Source organism: Ascaphus truei, chromosome 2 (genome assembly GCF_040206685.1).
Source record: "Ascaphus truei isolate aAscTru1 chromosome 2, aAscTru1.hap1, whole genome shotgun sequence".
Lineage (NCBI taxonomy): Eukaryota > Metazoa > Chordata > Amphibia > Anura > Ascaphidae > Ascaphus > Ascaphus truei.
The window spans coordinates 446,174,129-446,199,889 of NC_134484.1; the positions used below are offsets into that span (position 1 = coordinate 446,174,129).

Genomic DNA, 25,761 nt, shown 5'->3' on the forward strand with positions numbered 1-25,761 from the left:
CTCAGTTTTTGACTGGGGCCTCTGATTGAGCCACCTGTGCTGAAGCTGGGATATCCTAAAAACCTGACCTGTTGGGCGGTCTTGAGGACTGCAGTTAAACGCCCCTGACCCATGGGGAACATGCATCCAGCGCCGGTACAGGTTATCGCACAACCATTGCCGTTAATGGGAGTTCAGGTGGGAGCAGGATCAGTAGCCCGCACCGCACTGCATGCAGCCCCTATGTGTGTCTGCACGGGACTTTCTAGAAACTAAGATGTATCTCTGTATGCACCTTCTTTGTGAAATCTTAAATATATCATTTTCATTGTAAAAGAGAACAAAGTTTAGGGAAGGGTCACAATAGAGATAAGTGGGGACATTCACTTTCATGAATCATGTGTAGCATCTGTCCCCCCCCCCTCACCCCCTCCCACAGGAGATCTGGCCACTACATGGGTGTTTCTCTGGTGCTGTGAGCTCACCTGTGTGTTACTGACGGCTTGAGGGCTCCGCTGGTGTTGTGAGGGAGCAGGCTTTTCCTCCTAGGGTGCAGCGCCTCCATCCCATGAGGATCCTGACAGGCAGGATTGTTCCCACAGGCAACTCTTTCTCCTCCAAAGACCACATATCATCGCTGGTATAACTGAGTCTTTATTCTGTGCACAGCATGGCATCCTCCATTTTCCCTTGAGCAGATACCATGGGCTTGAGGCCCCAAGCATCACTCCTAAACTCCCTCACACCCGGAGGGGAGGAACACTCCCACTCCTCTGATGGAGGGAAGACACACACTAACCACACCTAATCAATTTGGTGGAGTGTCTGCTTTTATACCCGGGGGAAGGGCATGTTACCCCGCCCCCTAACATGGCAGCTCTAGGTACTGACAGGCATCACACCATATACATGTGACCCAGTCAGTACCCTCCCCAGCTATGACACTAACTGGCGGTTTAGGCCTGCCCCTGGATATGGAAACACAGTAACCATCAAGACTGCAACTGCTGGCTAGGCGCTGCAGAAGAGTTTAACCCCAACACACTGTTCCTATCAGGATTTACAGTGTTGAGGCTAGTGGAAGACTATAGCCAGGGGCACTAGGCTACACATGTCATGGATCAGGTTAGACCAGAGGTGCGCAAACGTTTCCCTGTGCGCACCCCTACCTGCTCTCCTCTGTGACTCGCACCCCCCCTACCTGCTCTGCCCAGGCGTCAAATGACGCGCAGGTTCTTGTGACGTCATTTGACGCCGGGTTACCATGACGACGTGTTGCTAGATTGTAAGGTAAGTGTGTTGTAGAGGCTTTGCGCGGTCCCCCGGCATTTAATTTAAATGCCTGGGGGGAGGAGTGCGGGACATCTATAACTGCCGCCCCCCCAGAAAATCTTGCGCCCCCCAGTTTGCGCGCCCCTGGGTTAGACACAGGAAAGTAGTAGATAACGTGTACAAGTAGAAATGACCAGAAGTTCTGTAACTGTTATAATGTTTCCGTACAGATTTGTTCCCTGGTTGAATGTGCTGTTTTGCTACATAGCTGAAGGCCATTTAGTGCAACATGTTTTTATCTGAAAATTCCTGCTTTGTTTTTTGTTCCTCATGCCAGCCCCAGCATGAGCTCTGAAACGAGTAAATATTTTGGAGAGAAGCATTACCGCTCTATTATTGAGTTTAATCCAGTAGCAAATGCCCCAAGTATACATTATGTTACCAGAATACACAGAGAACCCTCTTAAAGCTGCAGACCAAGCAATAGCCTACGTATTTTTTTAAATAAATCAGTTCTGTACTATGAGAAACAACTTGTAGCATTTTTTTTAAACAACGTTGAATCACATTTTTTTATGTATGCATTTTTTGTTTCTATAGCAACCATTCGCAAAGTCACATCCCCTTCCTCTTCTGAAACATATTCTGGCACACCCTTTTTGAGCCCTTCCCTCTCTCTAGCAGTGCACCAATTGTATCTAGTGACTGCCTGGTCACATGGTCTTCCCTAGAGAACTTTGCATCTTTGGTCCTCTTCTTCTGCACTGGCAGCAATTTAGTGAACCCCCGAGCAGAATCTTTGCAGATTTATCACAGGAGAACAGATCAATCAGCAACTTAGCTAATTACTTAACATTGTATGGATTGTATTGATGCGCATATTAACGGGAAAGAAACAAAATAAAGAAAAAGAGAACGGCAGCTTGGACTGCTGCTTTAATCACTGGCGGGTCAGATGTGCTCATTCCCACATCGCAGACTCAATTTCACTCTCTTGAATGTGAAGTATTTTCTTTTCTTTAGTACCCCAGATTCACAGGAGTCTCGGCTCTCCCGTCAGACACTCAGCCGCAGGGAGACCTCACCGCTGCCATTTTAAACTTTCCTGCGTGCCTCAGCTTCCCGTGTTACGCCATTTTTAAATGTCTCGCGGGCCAAAGTAATTTCAACATTTCCCGGGTACAGCGCACATTACATTTCCCGCTTACACCGCCCCAGCGTGTTCACATTTCTCACTAACTATTCCCCATGTGCAGCGTTCGCCATGTTTAACCTTTCCCATGCAGCGCTCGCCATGTTCATCCTTTCCCATGCAGCGTTTGCCATGTTTAACCTTTCCCATGCAGCGTTCGCCATGTTTAACCTTTCCCATGCAGCGCTCGCCGTGTTTAACCTTTCCCATGCAGCGTTCGCCGTGTTTAACCTTTCCCATGCAGCGCTCACCATGTTTAACCTTTCCCATGCAGCACTCGCCATGTTTAACCTTTCCCATGCAGCGTTCGCCGTGTTTAACCTTTCCCATGCAGCGCTCACCATGTTTAACCTTTCCCATGCAGCGCTCACCATGTTTAACCTTTCCCATGCAGCGTTTGCCATGTTTAACCTTTCTCATGCAGCGTTCGCCATGTTTAACCTTTCCCATGCAGCGCTCGCCATGTTTAACCTTTCCCATGCAGCGTTCGCCATGTTTAACCTTTCCCATGCAGCACTCGCCATGTTTAACCTTTCCCATGCAGCGTTCGCCGTGTTTAACCTTTCCCATGCAGCGTTCGCCATGTTTAACCTTTCCCATGCAGCACTCGCCATGTTTAACCTTTCCCATGCAGCGTTCGCCATGTTTAACCTTTCCCATGCAGCGCTCGCCATGTTTAACCTTTCCCATGCAGGGGATGATTACATTGTCATCATGTTATGTAATAATGTGTGCTAGAACACAAAGCACAATACATTGTCATCATGTTATGTAATAATGTGTGCTAGAACACAAAGCACAATACATTGTCATCATGTTATGTAATAATGCGCGCTAGAACGCAAAGCACAATACATTGTCATCATGTTATGTAATAATGCGCGCTAGAACGCAAAGCACAATACATTGTCATCATGTTATTTAATAATGCGCGCTAGAACACAATGCACAATACATTGTCATCATGTTATGTAATAATGCGCGCTAGAACGCAAAGCACAATACATTGTCATCATGTTATTTAATAATGCACGCTAGAACACAAAGCACAATACATTGTCATCATGTTATGTAATAATGCGCGCTAGAACGCAAAGCACAATACATTGTCATCATGTTATTTAATAATGCGCGCTAGAACGCAAAGCACAATACATTGTCATCATGTTATTTAATAATGCGCGCTAGAACGCAAAGCACAATACATTGTCATCATGTTATTTAATAATGCGCGCTAGAACGCAAAGCACAATACATTGTCATCATGTTATTTAATAATGTGCGCTAGAACGCAAAGCACAATACATTGTCATCATGTTATGTAATAATGCGCGCTAGAACACAAAGCACAATACATTGTCATCATGTTATTTAATAATGCGCGCTAGAACACAAAGCACAATACATTGTCATCATGTTATTTAATAATGCGCGCTAGAACACAAAGCACAATACATTGTCATCATGTTATGTAATAATGCGCGCTAGAACGCAAAGCACAATACATTGTCATCATGTTATTTAATAATGCGCGCTAGAACGCAAAGCACAATACATTGTCATCATGTTATTTAATAATGCGCGCTAGAACGCAAAGCACAATACATTGTCATCATGTTATGTAATAATGCGCGCTAGAACGCAAAGCACAATACATTGTCATCATGTTATGTAATATGCGCGCTAGAACACAAAGCACAATACATTGTCATCATGTTATTTAATAATGCGCGCTAGAACACAAAGCACAATACATTGTCATCATGTTATTTAATAATGCGCGCTAGAACGCAAAGCACAATACATTGTCATCATGTTATGTAATATGCGCGCTAGAACACAAAGCACAATACATTGTCATCATGTTATGTAATAATGCGCGCTAGAACGCAAAGCACAGTACATTGTCATCATGTTATGTAATAATGCGCGCTAGAACACAAAGCACAATACATTGTCATCATGTTATGTAATAATGCGCATTAGAACACGAAGCACAATACATTGTCATCATGTTATGTAATAATGCGCGCTAGAACACAAAGCACAATACATTGTCATCATGTTATGTAATATGCGCGCTAGAACACAAAGCACAATACATTGTCATCATGTTATGTAATATGCGCGCTAGAACACAAAGCACAATACATTGTCATCATGTTATGTAATAATGCGCGCTAGAACACAAAGCACAATACATTGTCATCATGTTATTTAATAATGCGCGCTAGAACACATAGCACAATACATTGTCATCATGTTATGTAATAATGCGCGCTAGAACACAAAGCACAATACATTGTCATCATGTTATTTAATAAAAATTTATTATTTTAGTAAAATTAAAAGTATTTACACCTTTTTACCGGGATCATTCACTGGGCAAAATAAGATAGTAAAACACATTGTCATTTATTCCATAGAAACAGACGTACACACAGTGGATTACAAAATACAGGAGAAAACACACTTACTGGGGGTCTGAGCTACAAACTCGGCTTTCCTAGATTAAATAAGTAAAACAAAGTCTTTAGGTTGACCGGGACTTGTTCTGGACAAGTCCCGGAAATCAAATCGGCATGAAGTTCCTGACGCCACCGCAGTATCCACTCCAGAGGTGCTGAAATCCCTTGACCGGGGAGATGGTACTAAACGTCCTGGTACTCTTTTCGGCTTGCAATCCTAGCCATGACCGCTACGTTCTATTCTCAGAACTTGGCCCCGAAAAGTGGGACTTAGAAAATTTCTCGACCTGAAATTTCTGAAGCCGGCTCGCTGCTATTTCTCTCAGAGTATCTTTTGGCAATTTCAAATTTGACGCTGCTGCCTTGGCGCTTAGAATCTCGTGAATGGATTGGCTGACAGTTTCTTATAGTATTTCAGAGTTCATTCATGAAATACTACAGCCAATCAGAGCGTGGGAAAAATTCTATAAAAAAAATAAAAATTCTACCAGCCTATCAGAGCGCTGCCAGTCTATCTAAGCCGGGCAAGCTCAGATTTAGATTCTGACAAGGGCATGCGCCAACCTGGCACCTCTGCCACTTGTCAGTCAGAAGCCACCCGCGGAGTTAGGCTCCTCAAAGGCTGGGCTGGGGCAAATGGTGGTCTGATGACTTCCATTCATCCCAGGACGTGAGTACTTGAGGCTAACTCCACTGCCCAGATAGCTTTAACACCATGGCAACCTCTGAGGCTTTCATGTCCGGGACCCGAGCAGACGTGGTGACACCATGCGAAATCCCTTCGTCTAATCAGTCTCAGTGACATATATTCCTAAAAAAAAAACACGACAATAGAAAATATATAACAGAATAAAACAGGGACATACAGTAAGGAAGTCGCTGGAACCCATGGTTAGTGTGATGATGGCCCAGTAAATCTGCTAAATGACGGTCTAGTTCCTCAATGGAACTGAAGGGGTTTACAATTAAACTTCTAACATTCATGAGAAGGTCTTGAGTATTTGTAGGGCCTTCAAACTTCCACAGAACTAATCAATAAATATGTTAAATCTCCTGGCCTCCAGTGGCCCCTGTAGTCTAAAAGAACAAAAGGATGATCCAATGATAAAAAATGGTCTTCTTTACTTTCACCTTTTGAAGGCCTATCCAAAAATGGAAAAAAGATTGACCTTCAAAAAGAGCTGAAGGATGCTCTTCAATGGGATCCATCTTCTGTCCCCAGACAAACCATCCTCAATGTTGATTGAAGAAATGGATCCTCAGTTGCTTAAGTAGTCTTCATTAATTCTTATTTTTCCTTCACACCATCAGCTTCTTTTTTCTCTGAGTGTTTCTTCACTCGGGCTGTTAATTCTGCACTGTAGAATGAAGGGAATTCTTCTGAGGTTGAGGGTCTCGTGCCGATGCAGAATTCCGCATGCATCCCGTGCCTCACGTTTTGATGCAGGACACAAGGGATTTATCATCCAACAGGACTGAAAGTGAACTGGGCCACATTGGGCTATTCCGCAAAAGGGATGAAACATCACTGTCATTGCCGCCGAATATCTCCCTTTTTTTTGTAGACCTATAGCACAAAACATCTGTGCCATGTAAAATAAAAATGATCATTGATACATAGCACAGAATTAGAAGTGCTTTATGATGCTAACATAATAAACAGACTTAAGATGTATGCCAGGTTGTATTTGTAGGACAATTTTGACGCAGGTTCAACTATTGTTTGGGGGGGCGCAGAAACAAAAATTCAATTTGCGATGCTTAGTACATAGATAGGCCTCTGTGTGTTGAGCAGTAACTGTACCACAGCATTGCCATGTGTAGCTGCTTGGCTTAATTCTGTCATTCTGTAAGAGTTAGTGACTTTCTCTCTCTGGAGAGGAAGTTTCCCTCCCAGTAGCACAGAGAAAGTGTACAGTATGTGTGCCCGGTGCTAACATGACCCTACGCAAGAACATGACATCTGTGTTTGTTGCAAACAGCACAAAGTTCAGAAACCCGATACAAACAGCACGGCATCCCAATAGAAGTGACCGTAATATTGTTGCTGAAATGTACTTTGTACAACAGACATTTCTGTGAACATTGTCCATAGAGTTGTGTCTGGTTCGCAGCCTGCCACCGGGCTCACGGTACAGGGTCCAAACAACTAGGTCAGAATGAGCAGTTCACCAGGTAATATATATATGTCCTTGAATGGATGGGGGTAGGGGGGGGGCACACAACGCCTCACTCCATCTAGGTTTGGCTGTCAATCTTGCCCAGAGGTGGCACTCAAGGGGTTAATACAGCAAGCTGAAAGATGTAGGAAAGCCTGGCACAGAGCGGAGGCTAAAACATAACAAAGCTAAAATACTTTATTTGCAAGTTCACCGGGAGATTCTTGGGGGCCTATTCACTAAACTTCGAGAAGTGACTTAACGCTGGTTAAATGCACTTTGCGAGCGATTTTGCATGTGTAGCTATTCACAAAGCTGTGATAACGTGGCAAAATCTCTTGAAAATGACTTTTTAAGAAGCGTTATCACTCTTGTTATAACGAGCCGAGCAGTAACTCAAAAAAGGCTGAAAATAGCATTTTTTGGGCCAGTAACTGCTATTCACAAAGCTCCAAGATGCATATCGTGGGTTAAACGCCCGCTTTTTTCCCCCCTCGCTACCTAAAAGGTGGTGAGATAGGAATTGTGAGGAGGGAGGAGTTCCTAACCTAATAGATATCTCCAGATGTGTATATGTCCCCTCCAACCTCCCTCGAAATAAATTAGGGAGACATGCCAGTGCTGAAAAATGAACCCACCTGAGGTACCATGGGAGATATGTTAATGCCTATACAAAATATATTTAAATGAGCCACATATCTTAACATATATCCTTAACACCAATCAGTTTAAAGACCCTTGTTATGAAGGCGGTGCCAGTGTCAGGCCCAGCAGGATTAGAACCCACAACTTCTGCCATTCAGGACAGCAGCTCCAGCATGAAACGAACCCTCTTTATATTTCTTGTGCTGTGTACTCTATTTGTCATTTCAAAACTCTAGGGCAGGGGTGTGCAAAGTTTTGACTCTGCGCCCCCCTGCCTGCTCACCTCCCGGCTCGCGCCCTCCCCCTCCTGCTCGGTTACGGTGTCAAAAGACGTTGCAGGGTCACGTAACTCCGTCGAGTTACCATGGCGCAGCGCCGCAGAAGACCAGCTGCAGAGGCCTCGGGCGGTGCCCCGGCATTTCATTTAAATGCCTTGGGGGAGAGCGCGGGACCTCTGTAGCTGCCGCAGTCCCCCCTCTGGAAAATCTCCCGGCTCCCCTTGGGGGGGGCGCCCCCCACTTTGCGCACCCCTGCTCTAGGGGATAAATACTAATTTCCCGGCGGTTGCAAAACGAGGGGAAAAAACAGCACCAGATTTATGAAAGAATCAGGTGATTGTGGGAAGTAACATTTTTTTTGCTTTGATTTATTGTTTTGTTCCATTTTTGCCTGAGTTTTGCAACTGCAAGATTTAGATACATATGCCCCATTATCTTTATTGAACTGGCAGTGGTTAACGCTGAAATGTATTGCTCTCATACAGAGTTCTGAAACATACTGAAACAAAGATATACTGTGCAGCAGGGATGCGCAAACTGGGGGAGGGCGGGAGTGAGGGTTTATGGGTGGAGCGCGGCAGTTACAGAGGCCTCGCGCTCTTCCCGAAGGCATTTAAATAAAATGACGGGGAGCGCGCGCGAGGCCTCTATAACTTCAATTACCTGGTCTCCAGCAACGCGTCGCCATGGTAACACGACATCACATGACGTTGTGATGTCAGAAGACGCCGGACACCAGGTAGGGGGGAAGGGGAGGCGCGAGCAGGGGGGGGAGAGCAGGCAGGGGGTTGCAGGCTGCAAAGTTTGCGCACCCCTGCTGTATAGCAAAGTTATTTTGCCCATATATTCAACAGAGGTCAGTGGCCATGATTCATTAAGCTGCAATGCTGGGTATCGCTAGGCCCGTATTTAGGCATAAGCTTACTAGGCCGGGGTCGGCAAATTTCAGGGTGGCAATAAATTTCAGGGGAGGCGAGCCAGTGCTGCGTTACATTGCGCAACAATGAAACTGATAGACTGGATTGAGCGTGGGCCTCTGTAAAGGTCCCTTGCCTCCTCCTGCAGTCTCGCTCTCCTCCTGCAGCGTCGTGGCATCAAATGACGCCGCAATGTTACGTGACGACGTGTTGCCATGACAACGTGAAGTCACATGGCAAGAGGCGGAGGTTAGGGCGGCAAAAATTTAAGTGCCTATGGGCGTGAACATTCTAAAACCAGCCCTGAGTATCGCACTCCAGTCCAGCGGTATCTGCCATTAACGTCAAACGGCTGTTAGCACCGGCTTGGGGTGTGATACTCCGCATTGTGCCTTGCTGACTCCAGGCCAGTGTTTGGTGCATTAACGCAGGGGTGCGCAAAGTTTTCCCTCTGCGCCCCCCTGCCTGCTCTCCTCCCATGCTCGTGCATCACCCCCCCTCTCCCAGTGCTCGACTCCGGCGTCAAATCATGTGACGTCACCCCGCGGTGTCATTTGATGCCGGGTTATCATGGCGTTGCGTCGCCGAAGACAAGGTAGGAGAAAGTTACAGAGGTCACCCCCGGAATTCAATTTAAATGCCTTGTGGGAGAGCACGGGAGAGTAACCACCGCGGCCCCCCTGGAAAATCTCCCCCAACTTGCTGCGCACCCCTGCATTAACGCATACAGCGTTCCCAGCTGAGTGAAGCAGCATATCCCATGTGGAACAAAAATGGCTGCTGGATGGACAACCGCGAATATCAAAGTCATTGGGGCTTTTGTACGAAAATCATTTTTTTTAAATTCGTGTTGCGTTAAAAATTTCTGTGCTAAAAAGTAGAACAAACCTTCCAAAAACATTTGTTGTTTGAAATGATTTTGTTAACCTACAATAAATACATCGCTGCAGTGTCAAATTCATTTTTGTTTTCATACATAGCAACTTAATTCTGCGCTAACACTATTATCTGCCTTTTTTATGGTTATACCAAGTTGATTTTGATGCACTTTCTCACTTTTTTGGCACACGGAAAAATGTTTTTTTCCCCCGCACATACAAATCTGTACGCCTAGCGCAGTTTCTGTGCACCAAAATAAGTGGGGAAAGAAATAACTTTTGACGCAGCTGGTGCAGATAGAGGAATGTAAGGTTATTACATAGGCGCGCACGAGTGTGAGTTTCACATGCGCCAATTGCGTGTTGATAAACCTTACGGGCTCATTCTATAAGTCATTTCTCCAGGTAGGGCGAGCGCGGGGTTTTCACAATAAGAACATGAAAAAGATGAAAGACACACAATTGTGCGACCAATAAAATATTGGGACTGTGGCTATAGGTAAGTGTGTGTCAGCCCCACTCACAGATTGAATGAAGGTTTAAAGCGTGTCAGAGATCCAATCTCTCTCTGACGGGAGCTTTTGTGGCCAGGCACATGCAGGAGGACTCCCAGATATATTCATACAACTAACAAAGAGAGTAAATCTCATAGGGCAATACTGTATACAAAAGTTGTATTGTGCAAACAAAGAATAGGATATACGCTCACATTTTGCAAATGTATTGCATACAATGTACAGGGTCTTTGCTTTCACCCTATGGGCAATTGCGTCGTATTAAGCGTAATTGCACTAACGTAGAGATATATGAGGAACAGTCCAGTAATTTAGTTAATACATTCAAAGAAAGAAATTATATTGATTGGATTATTAATAAAGCTGTAGGGAAAACTAAGAACATCCAAGGGAGTGAGTTGATTAAACCAGTGATACACCAGGTCAATGAGAGAAATAAAAACAAATTTAACATGGCTTTTATCTCAGAATATAACAGGGATGCCAAACAGTGCCTGAGAGTGGGACTGACACACACTTACCTATAGCCACAGTCCAATATTCTATTGGTCGCACTATTGTGTGTCTTTTATCTTGTTCATGTTCTTATTGTGAAAACCCCGCGCTCGCCCTACCTGGAGAAATTACCAAGCATCCTAGAGACCAGCGAACAGTTTCAAAGGGTTTTTTTTGCTTTTCAATCTTATCACTTCAATTACCTACACTACTAGGTGGTGGTTTTCAATCACTGTATTTGATATCCACAATTATTCCCTTTGTATGTAGATATTTGTGTAATTTTGATCACTTTATTTTCACATGTTATTTTTGATTCACTTGAGTTTTTCACCATATATTATACACAATTTGTGGTATTTAGTTCACTTTTAAGATTCACTATCAGGTAGTCATTTGACTTTTAGATTGATACCATCCTATCAGATAATATAGAGCGCTCAATTACACGTCTCAATACATCTGATTTTATAAGTGCCAAAGCGGCCGTTTGGGCTGAGCTATGACTTCGGTTGGGAATTGTGGCTAAAAACGGCCCAATCAGCCACTTTGGACATATACTGTAGAATCAGCCTCTTGGTATTTAGGCCCCAATGTGGCTCCCATTGCTTGGAATATACACGCTTCCCACCTGTAATTTGCAACCAGGGCTGCCACCTTCTGTTCAATGATAACCCGGAGGCGTTTTAAAAAAAAGGTTTTTATTTATATATTTAACTGTCGTTCGTACCTTCTCTGGCGGCATCATCCGGCGGCATCTCCCCCTACATGGTCCCGGCAAGATGGCTCTGCAACGTCAAATGGATTTGTGTTGCCATTACAATGGGACGTCATGGGACATCGCGGTCACGTGATGTCTAGTTGTTATAGCAACACGATGCCATTGGACAGGACCACGCAGGGGGAGATACTGCCGGATGATGCCGCCGCCGGAGAAGGTAAGAGCCGAAGCCCCATTGATGTCCCTGTACCAAATAAACATGCCAGCCCCAGAGATTTCCAATCTCAACCCACAGCCCGGAGATACCTAGCCGAAACCCGTAGTCTCCGGGTCAAACCCGGAGCGGTGGCAACCCTGTTTGCAACAGATGATGTTGTTGTCAGCAGCATAGGTTTTTGGGACATTTGTTTCCTATCTATGGATGATTAGAAACAATGAGACCTCGAGTGCTCATTAGCTGAAAGTAAGAAAACAAGAATGGGGGGGAGATTACTGCTATTCTCCTTTTGATAGCAAGATAAGAGTTCATCATAGAGGATATTACAATGTACAGAGCTTTGTAAATCGAATTCGCCCCCATGCCTGCTTATCTCCCTAGACGTCTGCTCCTCTATTCCATTGACACTGAAGCTTAAAGTTCTCTGGCAATAAGGCATAGTATTGTCTCAATAGGATAAAGGCATTGTTCTCCTTCTCATTGGCAAATGATCCACAAAGATGTTGAATCAACACTTCGCAGCGGATTATTTTCAGATAGGAAACATTACACCCTATGTCTTCTTAAAAACATCTTGCCCTAAGCAAAGGTGTCATCCTGGGATTGAGGGCCTAGTTACAGAGAACTGTACATAATATAATCTCGGTGTATTTTGACCAAAATATATTTACTCAAAAATAAAGTCCAGCAGGTGTAATGTTTGCTGACATCGGATAGTATTATTTTTCAGCGTGATCATAAAATGTTGCTCACCACTTAGCACAGAAATGGTTTACTTTTTATTTATTACGCCTGCATGGAACAACATGTAAGAAAAAGGCCCTGACATGTAGATTAACTCGTTTTTCATTTTTCCTTTACTGTATAACCCAGGGGCGGCCAACGCCAGTCCTCAAGGGCCACCAACAGGTCAGGTTTTCAGGGTATCCCTGCTTTAGCACAGGTGGTGCAGTCTTCAACTGAGTCACTGATTGAGCCACCTGTGCTGAAGCAGGGATATCCTGAAAACCTGACCTGTTGGTGGCCCTTGAGGACTGGAGTTGGCCACTCTTGGTCTAACCTAATAATACTAACTGTACCCGGCGTAACATTCGCAGATCTAGAAGATGTTAAAGGTTATTATGTGAACATTACCCTTTGTTTTCACCCCTCCCGGTAACGCCTTGCTGTCTCGTCCAGCCTCCCCACCTTACTCTCTCCTCCATCATGCCCTGCTCCTCTTTGCACTCTCCTCCCCTGTCTTACTATGTTTGCTCCTCTGTGCCCACTACACTCCCTCCTCTCCTCTCATCGCATCTGTATCGTCCTCTCCTTTCTGTGTCTCTCTCACCCTCTTCTTGCAGTCTCTCCTCATCCTCTCCTTGCTACCTCGTCCTCTCCTTGCTGTCTCTGTCTCATCCTCTCCTTGCTGTCTCTGTCTCATCCTCTCCTTGCTGTCTCTGTCTCATCCTCTTTTTGCTGTCTCTGTCTTCTCTTCCCTCCTTGCTGTCTCTGTCTCATCCTCACCTTGCTGTCTCTGTTTCATCCTCGCCTTGCTGTCTCTGTCTCATCCTCTTTTTGCTGTCTCTGTCTTCTCTTCCCTCCTTGCTGTCTCTGTCTCATCCTCACCTTGCTGTCTCTGTTTCATCCTCGCCTTGCTGTCTCTGTCTCATCCTCGCCTTGCTGTCTCTGTCTCATCCTCTCCTTGCTGTCTCGTCCTCGCCTTGCTGTCTCTGTCTCATCCTCTTTTTGCAGTCTCGTCCTCTCCTTGCTGTCTCTGTCTCAGCCTCTCCTTGCTGTCCCTGTCTTCTCTTCCCTCCTGGCTGTCTCTGTCTCCTCTCCTCCTTGTTCCTTTCCTCGAGGGGGCATTCCAGTTTCGATTTTGGAACTTTTTCGCTTCTGCGTTTTTCGTTCACTCACCCAAAAGCGTGCCAGTTTATTATATAAATAAATAAATACAACGAAGACTGATCCGAGGCTGATACTTTCTTAGGGTTTCGGCTAAAACTTTATCTCAGTTTAGAAAATAAGGTCAGAAGTTCGGAGGTCAGATTTTGAAACCCGCAAACTTTCTCATCCCGAATAGAAATAAACAAGGTTGATGTGCATCAAAAGTCATGTTTTATGAGCCTTATATATACTGTGCAAGTCTATTCCGCTATAGCTTCTGACAATAAATGTAAGCACAATTGTATGTTCTCGGATAAGAATGACTGTAAACGTGTGTATTTCTCTTGCAGGATCTCAGCTCCTTTGCTATGCCCTTTTTGGATGGAGACTTGGAGAGTTCAGACAAAAATGATCATCCAAAGGTATTTAAGTAAACCAGTCCCGCAAATAATACACAGTATCATTTTTATGTTGCTTTAACACACATCTGTGTAGTGAGCTCATGAAACTGGGAAAATGTATGAAAGACACAACATAAAAAAAATATATATATATATATGACAGCAATGCAATGAGTGGAGAGAAAATGTGAACAGGATGGATAAGAGAGTCGGTAAAGCAGATGTAGGCAGGAGTTACAAATTGCAGGGAGAAGAATTCTCATTCCACCACCACGTCCCGCGGGCTGAGGTATGTGTGAAAAAGAGCACCCAGAGCAGAGTCAAAGTGTGAGAGCCAAGTTTCAGCCAATGCAAAGAGGTGAAGAGAGGGAGAGAGGAAGACTTGCACTGCTAGTGTTGTGTTAGAAATAGTGAGCATAAAGCAGAGGGTAAACAGGGCATGGATAACAGGTGGAAGTATTGGAGCTTTTAGAGATCAGAGGGAATAGATGTTGGTTGCATAGAAAGATAAGACCCCTTTGGACCACCTAGTCTGTCCATTTCCTATGTGCTGTAAAACTCGTATTTAGTATAGCCTTATGTCTGTACTAAGCATGTTCTAATTCCCTTCCTCTATTAGCCGTTACCAATTATGCCGGGAGCCTATTCCACAAATTCACAATCCTTTCTGTGAAGAAACACCTCCTCACATTTCTCCTCAACATCTCACCCTCCAGTGTCAGAGAATAGCCTCCTGTTATAGCACTCCTCTTTCTCTGAAATATGCTTCCCTCCTGTACTTTGTTGAAACAGCAAGGGCAGTTAAAATGTGGAATTCATTACCCATGGAGACTGCGATGGCAGATACAATAGATTTGTTCAAAAAAAGGTTGGACATCTTTTTAGAAAGGAAAGGTATTCAGGGATATATATATATAGATATAGATATATACAGATACATTTTACCAGATGGAGGTCCGGAAAAACGAGACAGCACACAGCCAGGGAAATCCAGAAACACTGTATTCAAAAGAAGTACATGGCACTGCATCCAACGTTTCGGTCATCAAAGTGTGACCTTCCTCAGGGATGACCGAAACGTTGGATGCAGTGCCATGTACTTCTTTTGAATACAGTGTTTCTGGATTTCCCTGGCTGTGTGCTGTCTCGTTTTTCCGGACCTCCATCTGGTAAAATGTATCTGTTCATGTGTGCATATGGGATAAGCATCAGTGATTAACAGTTTACAGTGTGCCAACTGCCTCTCTGTCTCTCTCTCTCTCATATATATATATATATATATATATATATATATATATATATATATATATATATATATATATATCAATCAAATAAGTAAACATGGGAAGGATGTTGATCCAGGGAGTAATCTGATTGCCATTTTTGTAGTCAGGAAGGAATTTATTTTTCCACTTATGAGACTTTATTAGATTATGTTTCACTGGGGTTTTTTGTTTGCCTTCTTCTGGATCAATACTGTATACTGTAAGTACGGATATAGGATAAAGTATCTGTCGTCTAAATTTAACATAGGTTGAACTTGAAGTACATACTGTATGTTTTTATTCAACCTCATCTACATGTATCTATGTAACAATATACCAAATAAGTAAACATGGGAAGGATGCTGATCCAGGGAGTAATCTAATTGCCATTACTGGAGTCAGGAAGGAATTTATTTTTCTCCTTATGAGACATAATTGGATAATGTTTCACTGGAGGTTTTTTTTTCCTTCCTCTGGATAAATATATTGTACTGTAAATACATACATTTCAGGGGTATCTCTGGCATCTAAATTTAACATAGGTTGAACTCTATGGACATACTGTACTCCATGTCTTTTTTTAAAGTCATATACTATGTCAGTTGTGCACAACCCCTGCGCTGGGACCCCCTTGGGGGTTGTTAAAAAATGTGTGGGGGTCGTCAAATCATTAGAGGATTAACTCTGTGGGGGTCCCTGATTCTGGATGGGACCCCTGCAACGTTAATCTTCTGACCCCAAACTAACTTACAGAGCCCATGTCTCTCTCCCTCTGCGCTGTCTCTCTCCCTCTGCGCTGTCTCTCTCCCTCTGCGCTGTCTCTCTCCGGCAGCCTGGATGAGGTCATAGATGACCGAATATGGATATTTGTGCATCTAAGGCCGCGCCCGTGGTGAGCACGATGGCACGATGAAAATGCCATGCTTCTATGAGGCTGGCCATAAAGCGCACGACCGTTTACGCGAAGCAGAGCGCCGGCACTCGCGATACGCGAGGAAAATGTTTTTTTGCCACGCGACGGCCGGGTCACGTGAGCGGTTCCGCCCAATGAGGGCGAACCAGCTCCGTGACGTCACGGTGACGCCCCCGACACGCCCCCTTGTTGCATCCACCTAGAGTGCACAAATCTCTCCAGCTGAAGGCGCGCATGGATGCGGCCTAAGGCTAAAGCCCCGCTGCCTCAGACCACGCACCCGCATTGCAGACAGGCGGCGGGTGGAGAGGCACTTGGGGCTTTTTCCGGTCCAAAGGGACCATTTTTGCGAGCGGGGGGGGCGTCGCCAAAACAGGTGGGGGGCGCGTCCATGACGTGGGGGGGGGGGCGCGTCCATGACGTGCAGCCACCCATAGGGGATGCGGCCTAAGGCTAAGGCCCCGCTGCCTCAGACCACGCACCCGCATTGCAGACAGGCGGCGGGTGGAGAGGCACTTGGGGCTTTTTCCAGTCCAAAGGGACCATTTTTGCGAGCGGGGGGGGGGGGCGTGGCCAAAATGGGTGGGGGGGCGCGGCCATGACGTGGGGGGGGGGGGCGCGGCCATGACATGAGGGGGCGGGACCGCCCGTCAGCCGTTTAGCCCCTTAACTCAGCCGTTCAGCCCCTCAAATCCTCAGCCCCTCAAATCCTCACACACAGACACGCACTCAGGCACACACACAGACAGGCACACACATACACACACACACACACACACACACACAGAGGCACTCACGCACAAAGGCACACACATACACACACACAGACACACACACAGACAGGCACACACATACACACACACACACACACACACAGAGGCACTCACGCACAAAGGCACACACATACACACACACAGACAGGCACACACATACACACATACACACACACAGACAGGCACACACATACACACACACACACACACACACAGAGGCACTCACGCACAAAGGCACTCAGGCACTCAGGCACACACATACACACACACAGACAGGCACTCAGACACACACATACACACACACACACACACAGGCAGGCACTCACGCTGCTTTCCCCCCACACTCTCCTCCCGCTCCCCGAAGCCTCCCCTCCTCATTAGCTCACAGCCACACCACGTGACGCGTCGACGCTTGGGACTACAATTCTCTTGAATCCCCTAGCGGCTGACGCGTCACAGCGTGTAGTGAGCTGTGCCGTGAGGGGGGACTGGGACCGGCTCGGGAGGATTCCCCTGCTGGTGGGGAACGCTCGTGCGGCCGCCCGCGCCGCCGGGCGCAGCGGGTCCCAGGCCTAAGACGTCATCCAGGCTGGTGGAGAGAGAGAGACGGCAGGGAGGGAGGGAGAGAGAGAGACAGCAGAGAGGGAAACAGCAGAGAGGGAGGGAGAGAGGGAGACAGCAGGGAGAAAGAGGGAGAAAGCAGGGAGGGAGGGATAGAGGGAGACAGCAGGGAGGGAGGGATAGAGGGAGACAGCAGGAGAGGGAGACAGCAGGGTGGGAAGGATAGAGGGAGACAGCAGGGAAGGAGGGATAGAGGGAGACAGCAAGGAGGGAGAGAGGGAGACGGCAGGGTGGGAGGGATAGAGAGAGGGAGACAGCAAGGAGGGAGAGAGGGAAACAGCAGAGAGGAAGAGAGAGAGACAGCAGGAAGGGAGAAAGGGAGACAGACAGCAGGGAGGGAGAGAGGGAGACAGCAGGGAGGGAGAGAGGGAGACGGCAGGGTGGGAGGGATAGAGAGAGGGAGACAGCAAGGAGGGAGAGAGGGAAACAGCAGAGAGGAAGAGAGAGAGACAGCAGGAAGGGAGAAAGGGAGACAGACAGACAGCAGGGAGGGAGAGAGGGAGACAGCAGGGAGGGTGGGAGGGAGACAGCAGGGAGGGTGGGAGGGAGACAGCAGGGAGGGAGAAAGGGAGACAGACAACAGGGAGGGAGAGAGGGAGATAGCAGAGAGGGAGAGAGACAGACAGCAGGGAGGGAGAGAGAGAGACAGCAGGGAGGGAGAAAGGGAGACAGCAGGGAGGGTGGGAGAGAGACAGCAAGGATGGAGAGATAGAGACAGCAGAGAGATAGAGACAGAGGGAGACGGGCTGCTGCTGCTGTAGTGCAAGTTAGTTTCAGTCAGAAGATTAAGGCCGAGTCCATGAGAGGACGGAGCGCGTGGCGTTGCATGCGCCTGAAGCAGAGGCGATTTGTGGCCTAGGAGGAGACGTGATGGGGAGGCGTGGCCATGACGTCACAGAGCTGGTTCACCCTCATTGGCGGAACCGCTCACGTGACCCGACCGTCGCGCGACAATCAAATTATTTTGACACAAGAAAAATCGGCACTTTATCAGCCCCGCCGCGCATTATCGCCGTCCTATTGAGGCACGCCCATTTGTTCGTGTCGCACTCGCAACGCACTAAGCATGGACGCGGCATAATGCTGCGTGGGGCCCATTCAGAAGCAGGGGCTCCCGCATACGCTACATAAACTGCTCCATCCGATTTATAACATTCGTCACTCAGTCAAAAACAGCAATCAGATTGGTTTTGACAGGGTCTCCTCCCAGGAAATCCATGCTGCCGGGGATCATGTAAGTCGTCCGATATTCAACCATTCTTTCTTCCAGCCGCGTCCTCATTCATTTCCCCACTGCTGACGTCGGGATCACTGGCCTGTACTTACCTGCCTCCTCCCTACTTCCGCTTCCGTGCAGTGGGACTATGCTGGCTCTTCTCCAGTCATCTGAACTAGGATTGGGCAATGATAAAAAAAAAACCTCAATCTGCCGGTATCCTGTGCAGCTTAAATGTTTCTTTTAGCAATTTTAAATACTTGCTAATGAAGCATGTGAACTGCTCACTGAGTATCCTGCCCCCCTCCAGGGACGGGTGTAGCCCATCTCTCTTGTGTAGAACCCTATCCCTCCAGGTGGAACAGCTATGTCCAATACATCCAAATCCCTCCTCTTCACATCATTTCCTCAACCTTGCATTAAAGTCCCCCCTATTTACTGCATTACCTCTGAAAAAGCCACTGAGGTTGCGACAGTACCTGCCTGTGAGCAGTGCCCAACGCCCTAAATTCCTTCTGCGCTGCCAAAACATCATTCCTAGCCAGCTCATCAGTCCCCAGAGAATGACATCTACCTCCTTTTCTGGAGTCCTATTTTCCTGTCGCTGCGCTTCTTATTAATTCCAAGCGCTCCCACCTCCTTTTTGACCGCAGTAGGCGCTTTTGTGGGGCAGTTGTGCCCTGCTAATAAATACCGCATGGGAGTTGTGATTGCGGGATGTGCCTGTGATCTGCGACCGTTGCTTTCCTAGAGACCACGGTAGTTCAGGCCGCCCTCCAACTCCTCAGAGGCCTCTGAGCAAGCGGCGGCCTCTCAGCTAGGGCCTGCATGGGGCAAGAGGATACACAACTGCAACCTACAAATCTTATCTCGCAACACAGACAAGTGCCTACACCAACACCACCACATCCATTCCTGTATGATATCGTATAATTTATAAATGATAAAATAAATTAAATATTAATTGATAAATTATACATTGTAATTAAAATAAAATAATTTATAAATTATTATTTTATTTTTATTTTAATTATAATGTATAATTTATAAATTATTATTTTATTTATTTTACAATATTCCTAATAAGCTCACTTAGTATCTGAGCCCTATTCCTAATAACCTCACTTGGTATCTGAGCCCTATTCATAATAACCTCACTTAGTATTCCAGCCCAATTCCTAATAACCGCACTTAGTATTCCATCCCTATTCCTAATAACCGCACTTAGTATTCCAGCCCTATTCCTAATAGCCTCACTTAGTTTTCCAGCCCTATTCCTAATAACCTGACTTAGTATTCCAGCCCTATTCCTACTAACCTTACTTAGTATCTGAGCCCTATTCCTAATAACCGCGTTGTAGCGGATCGCGCTATAACGGGGTTGAGCTGTATGTTATATTATTATGTCACGTGTATTACTGCTGTGAAGCACTACAGTATGTGCATGGATTGTGCTACTTTCAGTAAATAAAGATATACTGTACTGTACATACAATATCAAACAACATACAGCAACTCACTCCTGGCATACCTCCAGGCATAACTCTGGCTACCCTAAACAATGTGATACAATGCCTTGTTCAAGCTAATTCAGGATTTATAGTGCTAGCAAGTCACATGAACTAGCCAAATTATCCAGAGCACATTAACACATTACAGGCTGAAGAATGAAGAGGTCGACTAGCATACGATTAAATAAACAGTGGATTAAAGGGGGTAACAGATGAAGGTCCAGTATAGGGGTTAAGTAGTTGGTATAAAATACAAAGAGGCTATATAAAAGCTGTAGGGTCACCGTGGCTACTTGAATTCCCGTCAATTGCATGTATTCTATTTACGTTTGTATTTTGTGGAATGGGTTTATTTACTATGTGCAAATAAACATAGTAATGAGAAATAAAATACATTCCGTGTGTACACAACACGGGAAAACACAATAGACGGGTTATCATCAGACACTTCCTGAATTTATATCCTTGCCAACAATAACTCCCAAGAGCATTTACAAAATAAAGTTACACAATCACAGTGACCCTTAAAGTCACACTCTCCAGAGAAAAAAGGATTCGGAGTTTGACGATCGTGAAGAGGAAGACGTATTTCTCTTATATATTTTTTTATAGGGTTCAGTATTTGGTCTGAGCAAGTTATATTTTCTGTCTCCTAGAACGGAGGTACTAATAAGACTATCTCACACCGTATGTGAAAGGCTATCAACCTTTTACTGTTCTAGACCAGTGATTTCCTTTTTTTTATTTGTTAAGGAACTATAAGGGAAATTTGGAGGAACCCCCAACCATCGCTAATAGGAACTCTGTGATCAGATGCTTTGTAAATTCTTCTGTATTTGATACAATTTTCAAAATGACTGAAAATTGCAGGGAACCGTTTAGGGACGCCTGAGGAACCCAAGGGTGACCCGGAACCCCTGTTGAAAAACACTGTTCTAGACCAAACAAGCACAGCAATGAAACATGTTCCCTTAAGTCTCCTGGGCTGGTATCATGTAACAAATTGGTTTGCAAGATCCTTCACCCTAAATCTTCGCAGCACTGTTACCCAATTAACATGTTTAAATGAGTGATAAGTAACTTTTATTGACTGCTGGCTGATTGGAGGATATAAATCTGGGCAACAGACATTAAGTTAAAGTGCTCTGTGTCAGTTACTCTGTTTTATATGGGATAAATCAAAGTTTATATCTACCAAATTTCCCCCTGCTTGGTGTCAATAAAATCTGTCATGTTAAAGTGTGGCATTAATCTCCACATTTACCAGTGCTGCAGTGACACAAAGAACCTTCTTTTAATCCCATGTCAGTGTACCAAGGTACTTTGGCGTTCATTCACTAAAGGTTGATGAATGAAAAACAATTGACATTATCCGTGTTTAACGCCAATTTTCGTTATTGACCTATTCCTTACAGCTGTATCGCCAGTGATAAAGCAGGGGTCAGGGACTTTTTACTGTAGCGATGTGATATTTAGCAAATGACAATGCAAACGAGTGTAACGGCAAGTTACTTATTCACATGCTATTCACTAAACTCTGGTCAATGTCCGGCTACTGTAAAAAAAAATATCGACCCATTTTATCACCTATCACAGGCTCATCTGGCTTATGTATATATTGGCCACTATATACTGTACATAGGCAAGATAAGAATGGCCAACATACAGTAGAATAGGTGATAAAAATACATAATGTAATGTAGAACATATTAATATATTGACCTCTTAGCCCAAGTATCCAGCTGCAACTCAAAATGCAGCTTTGACCTACAATGTGAGTAAAAGAAATTCACCCGGCGCTCTTAAGTGTTTCCAACAAAAAGAAATGCAAGTGAAAGAAATAATCAAACTAGTGATAGTGCTGGTAAGGAAAAAACACACTAATAGTTAGTATTATAAGCCTTGTTGCCTTCACTCAACCCTCGTAAGACTCTCCTGGGGGGGGGGGGGTTCTTTTAGAAAGCAATGAGAAAGAAAAACAGGGGGAGCGCCGGCAAAAAAAGAGCAGAGAAAATTGTGCAGTATAAATGCAAGTGCAAATATCAGATGGTCAGATCTCACGATGGTGCAACCTTCCCCAAACGTATGATGTAGGTAGACGGTTCTTTCCTCCCCCCGCGGTACAGAGCTCCAATGCATCAGTACGTGTAGCACAGTGGGTAAGTTCCATGTAAAATGAGAGAAACAGCAGAATAGTGCAGGTGGTAAAAGCAGTGTAATGGGAGCGAATGCACATAAGCCCAATACAGACTCACAGGTTAGCCCTTAAAATCAGGCATTTAGAAACAAGTAGGGGACTGCCACTTATCAAAGGGTGTGCAAAGTTTTTATGTTGCATCCCCCCTGCGTGCCGGCCCCAGCGCTCGTGCCCCACCTTTCCAGTGAACCGGCGTCAAATGCCGCCGTGGGTCACTACACATGACCCCACAGCGTCATTTGACACGCGTTACCATGATGACGCGCGATGTCGCATGACCCAGCGGCATCATTTGACGCTGCGTTGTCATGACGACGTGACCAGAAGCTGGCTGAATCCCGGTGAATTGAGGTTGCAGAGGCCTCGCGCAGTCCCCCTGCATTTAATTTAAATGCCTCGGGGAAGAGCGCGGGGCCTCTGCAACCGCCGCGCCCCCCTAGAAAAATCCAGCGCCCCCCAGATCTAATAGACAAAGGGGGTAATGTAAAGAAAAAGGGGGGGGGAGAAAGAGGAGATGGGGTGAGAGAGAGAAACAGCAGGGGGGAAGAGATTGAGAGGAAGGGGCGGGGTGTGACAGTGAAAGAGGAGGGGGGGGGAGAGAGCAAGCGAGGGGGTGTAAAAGTGGGACGGGGAGGGAGGTTGGGGAGTTACTGTAGAGGGAGGTGGAGTGAGAGGGAGGAAGTGTGAGAGAGGGGGGAAGGTTAAGAAAGGGGGGACAGAGACAAAGCGGAAGAGAGAGAGAGGGGGGATGAGAGAGCAAAGAGGTGTGCGTGAGGAGGGGGGGGGGGAAGGGGGTTTGCAAGTCCACCGACATAGGCGGCGCCGGTGGAAACTCTAGTCCTCAACATAGGGAAAGTGTAACACTTGCACTACCAACAAACAAGACAAGACCCGGGTACTGAGGTGGGAAGGTGTGAAACCACGCAACGACAGCAGCGGAGGCGTGCCTGGAAGGCAGATTGTCAGCGTAGCCGAGTCTGGGTAGGAGAGAGTGGGTTAGTCTGTATACTCGCCGGGGTCTTGGGTTAGAGAGAGCAGCGTAGTCCAAGTCCGTTAAGCCGTGGTCTGGGATTGGAGAGTTGAGAATCGTCGAAGTCCGTGTAGCCGTGATCGTGGGTTGGAGAGGTAAACGCTGTCGAGGGTAAGCCGAGGTCGATATCCAGAGAGGGTTCACTAACAAGCCGGGTCGGTACACGAGGAGACAAACTGCAAGACAAGACAGGAACAAGCAAGGGACAACAGAACTGTGAGGCACACAAGGCTACAATAGATTATGCTGAGCAATGCTGGAGAGTGCGAGCAGGGTAGAAATAAGGTATAGCAGCCAATAGGACAGGGGGCGGAGCGGAGGCGCGGCCCCAGTGGAAGGCACAGGAGACAAGTGGCAATCTGATTACTTGCCGCGCAGCTGGGGAGCGGTGCACATCGTCACATGAACGCGCCGCTGATGCGCGGTGCATCCGGGGGACGGAGCTAAGCTCCAAGGCAACTCTAGAAGAGCCGCGTGAGTGCGCACGCTCTGTAATCAGAGCGGGGTGCGCGCATGCGCTGGTGCCATGACGGAGGGCTGAGTAGCTGCAAGTAATGAGGGAAGGACATGTTCCCCGATTCCTTACAGAAAGCTGTCAGCGGTCCTGCCTGTCCCTAACAGCTAAACCCAAGGTTAATCCTTAAACACTGGTAATTGAAGGTAAAGGCCTCTACAGTTATTATAACAACCTTATCAATAGAATAAATTCAACACAAATTAATCCTGAATAAAACGTGACTGCTATATACCAACTCCTAGCGCCTGTGTTACGACTGAGGGGGCCTGGGAAGGAGAAGAAATCCCAAAACACATGATGTAAATAGCATCAGGCATCACCTCACAGCCATGGACCTGCCCTGCCTTCCCTAGACCCTCTCACAGGGCTTACCTACAAACCAGAGACCCTGGCAAGCTCTCACCCGTCTTTTTGAACATAAACAATATAACTCTTTCTTTTTAAACACCTCTCTTTTTGTCTATACTTTTTATTGAATAAAATAAAATATACATATTTGATTGGTACACTCCTAAATATAATTTAGTGGGATCTGTTTACTAAAGTCTTTAAGCTCCAGAAGTGAGCAAAATATGTGCAAAAACAACCAGCACTATATGTATTTGGAGAAGTATATGGAGTTTTTCCTTAGAATGGTGCCATTGTACTTGTGTTTGCTGCAGTTTTGCAAGTGGGATATTTAAAGCATCAATACTACATTCCCCCTTTGTTTCTTGTGTTTATATGTAAAGGATGTGACAATGTGTCATTTTACATCCTTACCTAAGCTGGCAATCGGTTGGTGCTCCTTTTAGAAGTCTGTAAAAATCCTGATTGTGTGTCTATTGAAATGGCGGGCTTCTAACTTTGTGCTACAGTCTGTGAAATACTGCAGGTGATACGTAACATTATTGTTACAGCTTTCCGCGCAATGGACAGTCTGCTGTTTGGAAAACAGCAACAGATCTATTTGTGATACTTTGTTGCCAAAGGGCAGAGCTCAGAAAGGTGTGTGTCAGAGCCTGTTTCAAAAGAGGAAGTGGATATGACTTTCTAAATCAGGCCTGTCCAACTCCAGTCTTCGAGGGCCACAAACAGGCCAGGTTTTCAGGCTATCCCTACTTCAGCACAGCTGGCTCAATTAGTGGCTCAGTATGACTGAGCCACTAATTGAGCCAGCTGTGCTGAAGTAGGGATAGCCTGAAAACCTGGCCTGTTTGCGGCCCTCGAGGACTGGAGTTTGACAGGCCTGTTCTAAATGGTTACCGTACCAGCCAAAGAATGATCACTACAGTAAAAAAACATAAAATCATTACACAATAGCATTAGGAGTGCAAATAAAAATGCAGACAGTATTGTCTAATACTACAGAACTGATTTATGTAAAAGGTGCTGTGCACGCGCATTGTAAGTGAAACTTCTTTGTGTTTTGTCACAGAAATTGTATTTGTGATGGTGATATTTTTAATTCAATGAAAGAGATTTGAGAGTATAATTTATTTGATTTATTTTTGTGTTGAAATTTCCATACAATCACTTTGAATACATGATACAATTGACTTATGATAACTAAAGTAAGATCCATATATTTTGGATAGTAAAGTATTTAAATGCCGTTACTCTCAAAAGTCTTTCATTCAATATAAATCATAAAAATCAAAACACAATGTCAGCGAGAAAACCCAAAGAAGTTTGACGTAGAACGAGCGCGCTCGGCTCACACCCCGTGTTTT

At 45.7% G+C, this 25,761-nt stretch overlaps 1 protein-coding gene across 2 annotated transcripts in view; it reads left to right on the top strand.

Moving 5' to 3' along the window:
* Nucleotides 1–25,761, top strand: part of PRKAG2 (protein kinase AMP-activated non-catalytic subunit gamma 2) — a 354,869-nt gene that overhangs the window by 124,670 nt on the left and 204,438 nt on the right. For both annotated transcript variants that reach the window (XM_075587891.1, XM_075587892.1), the window contains exon 2: nt 13,956–14,027. In XM_075587891.1, coding sequence (XP_075444006.1) covers nt 13,956–14,027 — 72 coding nt within the window. The remainder of the gene's footprint in view (nt 1–13,955; nt 14,028–25,761) is intronic.